The 9,631-nt window shown below is 40.0% G+C and overlaps 1 protein-coding gene across 2 annotated transcripts in view; it reads right to left on the reverse strand.

The window, feature by feature from the left end:
- The window catches only part of LOC114031703 (regulator of MON1-CCZ1 complex), a 33,059-nt gene extending 23,735 nt beyond the window's left edge, over window positions 1-9,324 (reverse strand). Inside the window, exons 1-4 of one of the 2 annotated variants that reach the window (XM_027846861.1) lie at window positions 9,127-9,324; window positions 5,458-5,534; window positions 2,625-2,709; window positions 1,089-1,145 (exon numbers count right to left, since the gene is read on the reverse strand). In XM_027846861.1, the coding sequence (XP_027702662.1) occupies window positions 1,089-1,145; window positions 2,625-2,709; window positions 5,458-5,534; window positions 9,127-9,231 (324 nt within the window). In that variant the 5' untranslated portion in view covers window positions 9,232-9,324. The remainder of the gene's footprint in view (window positions 1-1,088; window positions 1,146-2,624; window positions 2,710-5,457; window positions 5,535-9,126) is intronic. The other variant, XM_027846860.1, reaches the window with a different exon arrangement.
- Between the last annotated feature and the right edge of the window lie 307 nt (window positions 9,325-9,631).

Here is a 9,631-nt window from a genome sequence, read left to right on the forward strand (position 1 = left end):
GATAGCTATATTTCAACATAGTTTTGGATTTTTTTGTAATAATAAGTATTACTTTATACATTTAAAAAGCACTACTCTGAAAAGGGATCCAAAGGCCTCCCCAGAAATTCACAGAAGTCCACAACACACAAAAAAGTTAAGAAATCCTATTCTATACCCTTATTTTATTACACTATATATGTATATATTAATTATCCCTTCTAATTGTGTTATCAACCATAAACTGGATAAGCAGTCTAATTCCTCATCCAAGCTGATTAAAAAAATGCCAAAAGAAAAAGCTGAATAGGTGAGGGCTGAAGACAAAGCCCTGTGGCACAATACTAGAAATAACAACCCATATTCTTGGGGGACATACTCAACCAGTTATGAATTTTTCCTAAATGTACAACCATTTGAAACATTTCTCCATCTTGTTAACAGGATCTCAAGAATGATTCTGCCAAATGTTTTGTTAAAGTAAAAATTCACTCTTTCAATAACATTTCCTTAGTCTACCAGTCTAGAAACTCATTTAAAAAAAAAAAGGAAATTAAGTTAATAGTCAGTCAGAATCAGACTAGGGTGAAGAAAGGTGCACAGGAACAATATGATTAAATGGTTCTATTCTTAAAAAAAAAAAGCTCTTGGTTCTCTATAGAGGATCTTGGCTGAGGGGATTCAGTCACTGAGTAAATCCTCCCTTCTTGTGGGGGAGCCTACTCTGTCTCTGATTTAATGAAGGAAGAATTCCTATCCTGCTGTAAGGTTTACTGGAGGTAACCCCCGCCCCTAAAAATGCATTCCAGGCACATGCCACTTTACCACTGCTGGCTAAGGATCCTACAACTCTTCTATCAATAAAACCAGCTACCAGCTAGTGAAGCTGAACCAGGGAACAAAAACCAGAATAAGATAAAAACGAAGTAAAAGTCAAATTTGGGGGGCTTTAACTGGAATGCAGGAGTACAGACACAGGTGAAAAATAACTTCTAAAAATCTCTAGCCAATTACATTATAAAGAACATTTTACCACAGATCACTCTAAAAAGGCAGACTCAAGGAACTGTCCTGCCCAAGGCTAACAAATTGAAAACACATGCATGTACCTTGCATTCTTGTGTGTATTCCAATTGAGGACAATCAGGGATAAAGTTCAAAAAATCCTGAAAGAGAAAAAATGCACAGTTAATTCTCTAAAGCAAAGTCTTGGGAATACCAGCAGTAAGACCAAGGTCAGAAGTGCTCTTACTGTCTTACTGAAGAAAAAGACAATGTGACAACACTGATAACAAATTCAGATACTTAAAAATTTTGACAATACTCACTCAGCAACTGAAAGAGTGTGACATTCAAGAAAATGGAAACAAAACAAAAATCTGAGTGATAAACAGTCTCCATTCTATGAGTATGTAAAGTTCAATAACAACAGGGATCAGGATTGTGTCTTATTTAAGCCTGGATTTCTCTCATTAAAAGGCTTTTCAGAGAGTGAGTTCATTCCAGAGAATCACAGATTTAGAGTTGAAAAGGACCTCGACAACTCATCTAGGCCAACTCCTTCATTTTATAGATGTGGAAACTAAGGCCAGGAGCAGTTAAGTGACATGCCCAAGGACAAAATGGCAGTTAAGTGACAGAGGCAGCCCTCTGACGCCTGACAGGGCCAGGGATCTTCTCACTGTACGATGGAGTTTGGGCATTTGAGTGTTTGCTGAAGTGAATTATGTTTTAAGATTACTACAGGATTTTGAAAAAAGTACAGATCCATTCTTCCCAGGTAAAATTTAAGAGAAAATAAAATAACTTTTAAATCACATTCATTCTTTAATATTCTAAAGCACTTATGTTAATGGAAAATGTTCAATAAATTACTAACCTCAGGTATTTTAGAGGTGGAAGGAACTTACCTGTATTTTCACTTTGAAAAAACTACCACACACATTTATTAATTAATATATGGACCCAAGTCAATTCAGATGGCTCATATATGAAAAATGGAATGGAAATAATATGGAAAATTACATTCCCAAGTATCCAATTCAACAAAATAGTGTTCATACAATCTTCCCATTGCTACCTGGAATAATCTAGTTTTGAAAAGTGGTTTCTTACAGTTGATTTTTACTAGAAGAGGTAATACACAGCCACCAGCAACAAAGTTAATGAATTAATATTTACACATCAATGGAAAGTTCTTCCTATTATTCCAAATTATGAATTTTTACCCCTAAGGGTGTGCCATTAGGTACCCTTAACTTAGATCTCCTGTCCTGGTTAAAGTCAGTTTCTAGTCAGAGAAAGAATGCTAAAGTAACTCACTCATGTTATCCAATCAAAAAAAGCATATGTGTGACATTTGTGCTTGTCATTAGACACCAACATAACATGCAGGAAGTCTAAATTACTAAAAAAGAATGCTGAGAAGTCATAAAATGACTAATTATTTAAGCCATAGGCTTCTGTTTAACCAAATGCCTCTCTAATCTCTAGAAGATTCATAGGAACCAAAATCATGCAACATAAATATATATATTTCACCAAAAAGGTAAAGGTCCCCATAACATTTGATTTTTACAATTCATCCTATTCCAAAATTTCAATAATGTACTTTACTTCATACAGGACTCAAGAAGGATTCTTACCACAGTCTTTGAGGTTCGTTGAACAGCCAATATCTTATTTCCCAAGGAGAACTTGATACATTTCACTTCCCCTTTGTCTTCCATCCTTTGAAAGGAAAGGATACAGGAAGACTTCAGTGGAAGCAGAGAATTCTTGGGATTATCAATGTCTCAGAAGACATGAGAGATATTCAGGAAAAAAACAGTGCTTTAATTTAAAATTAAAATTATATTTAGGATAACCACCAGATTCACAGTAGAATCATTTTTCAAACAATCTAACTGGCAATAATGTGAAAACAGATTCTATTATAGAATACAAGTAACTAAAGGGATAGAAAAGTAGACCAATGCAACAGATCAGACAAACAATACCTAAAAGCAAAAGGTCTCTTTCGCCCCGTATTCAATAAACCCCAAAATGCAAACTTTTAGGAGCCTGTATACTTGTATATAAACTTGTATACTACAAGAATTTATGAGGAAACTGAAAAGCAATTTCACAGATATAAAGGCTGGACCAGCTTTCACAACATATCCACAGGAAGTTCCAAATGGATAAGCAGCCTAAACATAAGGTCACATCATTACAAAAATTAGAGGAGAAATTAAGGTGGTACTTTTCAGAACTATGGTTAGGTGGAGAATTCATAAGCAGAGGATAGAAAAAAAATCACAAAGAATAAAACATAATTTTGATTATATAAGATCAGAACTTATGTGTTAACAAAATCAGTATAGCTAAGATAGAAATGAAGCTGCTGAGTGGGAGCAAATCTTTTCAACAAATATCTCCAATAAAAATTTACTATGCCGTGTAAATATAGAGAACTGTCACAAACCTATTAGATTAAGAGTAATTCCCCAATAGGTAAGTGGTCAAAGGATATGAATACAGAATTTTCAAAAGAAATTAAAATTATCAATAACTATGAGAAGAAATGCTTCAAATCACTAAAAAGCAAATGTAAATTAAGATGACTCTGAGGTTTTACTGCTTGTCCCTCAAACTGACCAAGGAGATAAAAGATGGAAATAGTCAATGTCAGAGAGATTATGGGAAGGCTGGCACATTAACACAATACTGGTGGAACTATGAATTGGTCTAATTGTTCTGGAAAACAATTTGGAATTATGCAAGAAAAGACACCAAACTGTTCATTCCTTGTGGCCCAGGGATCTCCTTACCAGTAAGATACACCAACAAAATCAAAGACTGAAAGAAGGGTATCACATACACTAAAATATTTGTAGCAACACTTTCTTTGATTGCAAAAAACCGGAAACAAGATAGGTGTCCATCAGTTAGGGAATGGCTGAACAAATGTGATACATAAATGTAATGTCTTATTATCATACTGTAAGAAATGAGAAACATGAGAAATTCAGAGAAATGTTGGAAGACTTAAATGAACCATTATATGGGGGAAAAAGGTCATGAAAACAATACCCATAATGACTTTACTAATTCAAATAAAAATAACACTAAAATGCAAATGCACTCAGATAAAAGGTAATGACCAATCTTGGTTCCAGAGGGTGGATAATGGAACATACTCCATGCCCCCGAGAAACTGGGGATTAAGGGTAGGAAATGTTGCACATACAGTCAAACATGGCTGCTACATCAGTTGGTTTTGCCAGACTGATTTTTGTTGTTACAAGAGAAGCTTCTATTGAGGTACAGGGTTATTATCAGGAAGACTAAGGTATGAAAAACAAAAGGCATCAATGTAACTCAAAAACTACATTTGAGATTGCATTTTTTTGTTAGCCAAACATCTTTATGCAATTGTTAGCAGAACCCAAGCAATGGAAAGTTAATTTTTCTAATTCAAAAGTTATCTCCTATTAACAGATACGCAATGCAAGACTTTTTAAGGCATCACTTTAATCTGTTGAAAACCAACTCAAGCCTGTGATCAAGATCATTTTTTAATAATTCCATTAAAGCATAAGCCCTTGCAAGTAGGGATTGTTTCATTCTTTGTATCTGTATCCTCAGCAGTCAGCATAGTGCTTAATAAGTGCTTCTGAATAGTTGCCTGAATTTCTGACTAAAAGAAGTTTCTCCTTTTAAAGAGATACAGCCCATATTCAAGGATGTCCTACATCCTGACCAATACTGTAGAAGACAGTATGTCAAACAGATGAGTAAGACAACATTCCTGCCTTCAAGTTCTTAACCTACACAACCCAGCCCCAGATCCAAGTCTCCCATCTCCATCCCAAGGAGGTAGACTGAAAGTCCAGAGTGGGAGAAATAAGAATAGTTTTTTTTTCCTACAATAATCACAGTCATATTCTCTTTATGTTGTAGGGAGGAAACACTTTTCTCTTACTATGCTGTTACATGAGAAACACTGGCATAGAAACCTCCTTCACAGTTTCCTAATCTGTAAAACTGGAAAAAAAATTGTCATACCTACCTGACAGGGCTGCTGTGAGAATCAGAGGAGATAATGTATGTAAAGCCCTTTGTGAAATTTAAATTGCTATATAAATGTCAGCCAATATTCCTCACAGACCAAATGCTGTGGGAAGACCTAAGCCAGATAAGGAAGCAGAGAGAAGAGTTCTTTGGAGGTCAATAAATCCACCAATGGGTGTCCCCAGGGACACTAACTTCCAGCATTATTACCTGAATGGTAGGATATTAGACCCAAATTCCCCATTCTACTCCCTTGTCCCAATGACTGCTGCAATTCTAGTAACAGGTCATCCCGGGAGAGGAGGGGAAAAGAAGACAGAGAAGGACAGAAAATCTGAACTATATTATTGAATGGGGGGCAGGGGGAATCACCACATTTTGCTTAAATTTTGAAAAAGCCCATAATGCAGTTGGCGCTATTACCTAAATGAGATGGGATTCCTATCCTCTGGTCCTTTAACAACCACTCCAGTAGCCCCACCAGATCGGACAGCAAAAACCTGAAAAAGGTTTGAAGTTCATTTTAGTATCTGACCTTCCAAAGGCTATTCCATAGTCAAAAGTGCTATTTCAGTTTTATTTCATACTTACTAGTTTTAAGTGTGTTTTTACCCAGTTTGAGGTTTCTGACATAGAACTAACCTAAAATGTTTCTAAATTAGACAAAGTGCACGTACTGATAGGTGGGTGATTTCAAATGTGTTTTGGGAAATGAGTACGTCGGCTCAAAATATCACAACCATAATGTTAACATCCCATATGACACAAGATGATGAGAAATGAAGGATGATCCATCACTGGTTTCTCCTGCAGACTTGAACACAGAATAGGATTTCCCTAGATTTTGTTTCCCTTTGTAAAACAGATAATAGAACAAGTTTGAATTTTAAAATCCCTGATTGAAAGTTTAACCAAAAGCCATTACTTCTGTACTTCAGATACCCATGGTTTCATGGGTATGGGTCCTCCCTCCATGGATGCTGGTTGAAACCCCATGATGATACAATTGTTGGTCTTCAAAAGTTGTTGTGGTTGAAAAAATTCATTGCTCCAGAGTCAACTTGGTGATAACTCCTTCGGAATTTAGCTTGGTTGGTCCTTGGCCATGAAAGGGCCAGTCCTCAAAGCCTTTCAAGTTTGATAGGATCTGTCTGAGCTTGCTCTTCTCTGGTATATCCTCTGAGACCAGGGTCACATCTACATAATTTAGAGGCACCAAAGTAGGACTTAAACTAATAAAAATCATCATTACTAACAAAACATAGCTAAAAATTACTTATGAGTCCCCTCTCTAACTTCTATGAAAGCAGCAGCTTCGCAAAAAATTAAAAGTGAGCTAGATCTGTGTTGCTCAGTTTGGACAGTGATGAAATTAGATCCCTTATCACAGGAAATCATTTCCCCCCACTTGTTTACTAGAAGAAACAAATTGATATTAAGACTCTGGAAAAGATGGAGCCATGCAGGGTCAGCATATAGAAAACTAAGAATGTTTAGCCCCAGGCTTCTTCCCATACTGCCTCCTCCAAGCCTCTTCCTGGCAGACATGAAATATGGTCAGATTTTTTTTTCCAATGGGAGTAGACGGAATTGAAGACTTTGAAAAGAACAAGAGGGTAAGAAATGATACTCATAATCCAGTTTCTTCATTTGTAAAATGAGGAATTGGTTATTATTATATGATCTTTAAGATCTCTTTCAGCACATTCTATTAGGTTTGACCCAACCAGGGCAGGCTTGTCAAGAAACAAGCAAGTGGAACAGAAACGCCTCGATTCTCCCCTACAGAATTTGTCTTAAGATCCTAGCACTCAACCACTATGAGTAGCCCAATACAGCTGTAGCCTTCCTCTGTGTACCTTCTCCCACATACCTATTCCAATGGGTTCTGATCCTCATCTTCTATCTTTTTTGCTTTACTTATTCTCATTCCTGCCCAGGCCAGATCTCTGACCCTCCCCCTCAATTCACAACTCCTCAATGTACCCCCAAATTCAGGTCAATAAAGCCACTGATCTCCACATTCACAACCCACACAACCACCCTGCAAATCTGAGAGTACTGTATATAGTAGAAACAACCCTAGACTTGTCAAGAGACCTGGATTTCACTGCAAAGGTGAAAATGATGGGAACCTTGAGAGGAGGTAACTACTCCATCTTAAGAGTTTGTAAGAGAGGAGATGAAATTAGGAATAGTCTTATTTGCACCCTAGATTTCAGGAAAGCAGATTTCAAGGGGTTTGAATAAAAATCATTAGAATCCCACTGACTGAAATTCTACAGGGGATGTCAGTTTATGGGGCTGGGAAGCTCTCAAGAATAAAATTCCAAATACACAAAATCAAATCCAGTGAAATTGTTTAAATTTCTACGTACATCCTGTTTTCCCCCAAAGAACCTAAGCTTCTGGAGTTAAGCCTAGGACACAAAGCATGCCCAAAAGTCGAAAATAGGGAGATGATGCCCAAACTAAGCTGGAAGATAGTAAGAGAGTAGTTTGTCTAGATCAACTATGTCCTGGGGGCAAGAAAACTGGCAAGTAAGATTGTTAAACCACTGCCCATCTTTAGACTCATTTCCTTCTTTGACAGAGCCACTAATCTGACAGACAAGAAAAATACTAAAGTTTATCTAAATTTGAGCAAATCATTTAATAAAGTCTTTCATGCTATTCTTGTAGAAAAAAATGGAGATGTGGGAGAGATTTAGATGGATTCAGAACCGGCTGAATGGCCAAACCCAAAGAGTAGTGGTAGTTAAAGAGCAGTAGTTGTTGACAGTCTGAAAGGAAGAATCCAATGAAGTGACCTAAAAACCTCTGTTTCTTCCTGCAATGTTTGAAATTTTTATCAGTGACTTGGATAAAGCAGGAGATGGTATATTATCAGTTTTGCTGACACCATAGAGCTAGAAAGGTTGGGGTTTACACAGAGTAAGAAAGTCAAGATTCAAAAAAAAAAGCAGCTACAATACTGAGCCATAAATCTAGTAAGATAAAAATCTAAAAGGGATAAATATAAATTCTTATGTTTGGGTTCAAATAATCAACCTTACAAGTACCTGAGGGGAGAGATAGTTTGAAAAAAAAATGAGGGTTGTGGAGTTTTAAGTTCAAAAGGAATCAACACTTTCATATGGCAAGCAGACAACTAAGGCAAGTTTAAACTTCACTAGGAGGAGCACAGGGTACAGGACTAGGACAGTGATGATCACCCCATTTATTCACACCTGGCCAGACAATACCTGGAGTACTGTGTTCAGTTCCGGTTGTCACATTTTAGGAAGGGCAGTGATAAGCTAGAGGGTCTACAGAGAGCTTAAATCCGATACGGATCAGATGAAAGAACCGGAGATTTACCCTAGAGAAGGAGCCAGACTGCCTTTATTTTGGAAGACGGGTAGGTAACATAGTAGATAGAAATGAGTGGGGTCACTAAGAACCGAGTTCAAATCCTGCCTTAGACACTTGGTAGTTGTATGCCCCTGGGCAAATCACTTAACCTCCCTCAGGCTCAGTTTCCTCATTTGTAAAATGACTGGCTGGGACAGGATCACTTCTACAGTAGCTTGTGCTTTAAGTTTAGGATCCTATGAGCTGTCTCCGAGTCTCTGAAGGGCTATCCCTTGGAAAACTCGCTCCTCTTGCCCCACTCAGAAAGAGGAACAGGTGGAAAGTTCCAAGGGGAAAAAACTTTCGAGCTATCCCAAAGCAGAACGGTCTGCTTTCGGAAGGTAGTGAGCTCCCCGTCCCTCAAGGTCTTCAAGCAGATTCGGCTGGGAGTACACGCTGATACCGGGGTTCCGGTCCAGATCAGCGATGGAGGTGACTGTTTCCGAGGTCTGTTCATTCAGGCTGTGTGGGCACCGGCCAATCGCCCCGCCTCTCTGAGCCTCAGTTTCCCTCCATAGGTCCGGGTGGAAACTATGCAAGGAAAGCCCTTGATATTTAAATCAGTCCGTAGGGAGTGACTAGCACCGGGCTGGAGCTCCCCGCCCCCGCGGTCGGACTCCCCGAAGGCGCGCCCCGCCCCCCCCCGCCGCTCCGGCCCCTCCCCCCCGGCGCGCTCCCCTCCCCCCAACCCGCCCGGACCTGCTTGTTGGCCTCATCGAAAAAGACGCAGTTGACGGGATTCGCCTTTTCAAAGTGCACCGGCCGCTCGCAGAGCTCCAGGTAATAGTCCTCCTCCTCGCTCATCTCGGCGGGCGGCAGCTCCGCTCCGAGCCCCCGGAGCACCCGGGGCTCGTCCTCGAGTGCAGCCGAGCACACGGGGCGGTGCGTGAGGGGCAGGAGGGGCGGCAGGGGCTGCGGCGGCGGCGGCGGCCCCGGCTACGGCTCCGGGAGCAGGAGGCCGCTTCCTGGTGCCTCGGCCCCACCCCTCTATGCCACGTGACCCGGGGCCGCCTCTGCTCTTAAAAGGGCGAGGGCCCCAGCGCTGGAGTGGTGGCGGTGGCGGGGTCCACCAAGCGCCCGGATGACGTGGCGTGACGGCACGCCACTGGGGCCACCCGCTGAGAGGCTCTGCCCTAACATCGGAGGCCTCCTCGTGCTGCGGACGGGAATCCCAGCATGCGACGGAGGAATCTGCTGTCCTCGG

Source organism: Vombatus ursinus, unplaced genomic scaffold (assembly GCF_900497805.2).
Source record: "Vombatus ursinus unplaced genomic scaffold, bare-nosed wombat genome assembly UNPS02015255.1, whole genome shotgun sequence".
Classification (NCBI taxonomy): Eukaryota; Metazoa; Chordata; class Mammalia; order Diprotodontia; family Vombatidae; genus Vombatus; species Vombatus ursinus.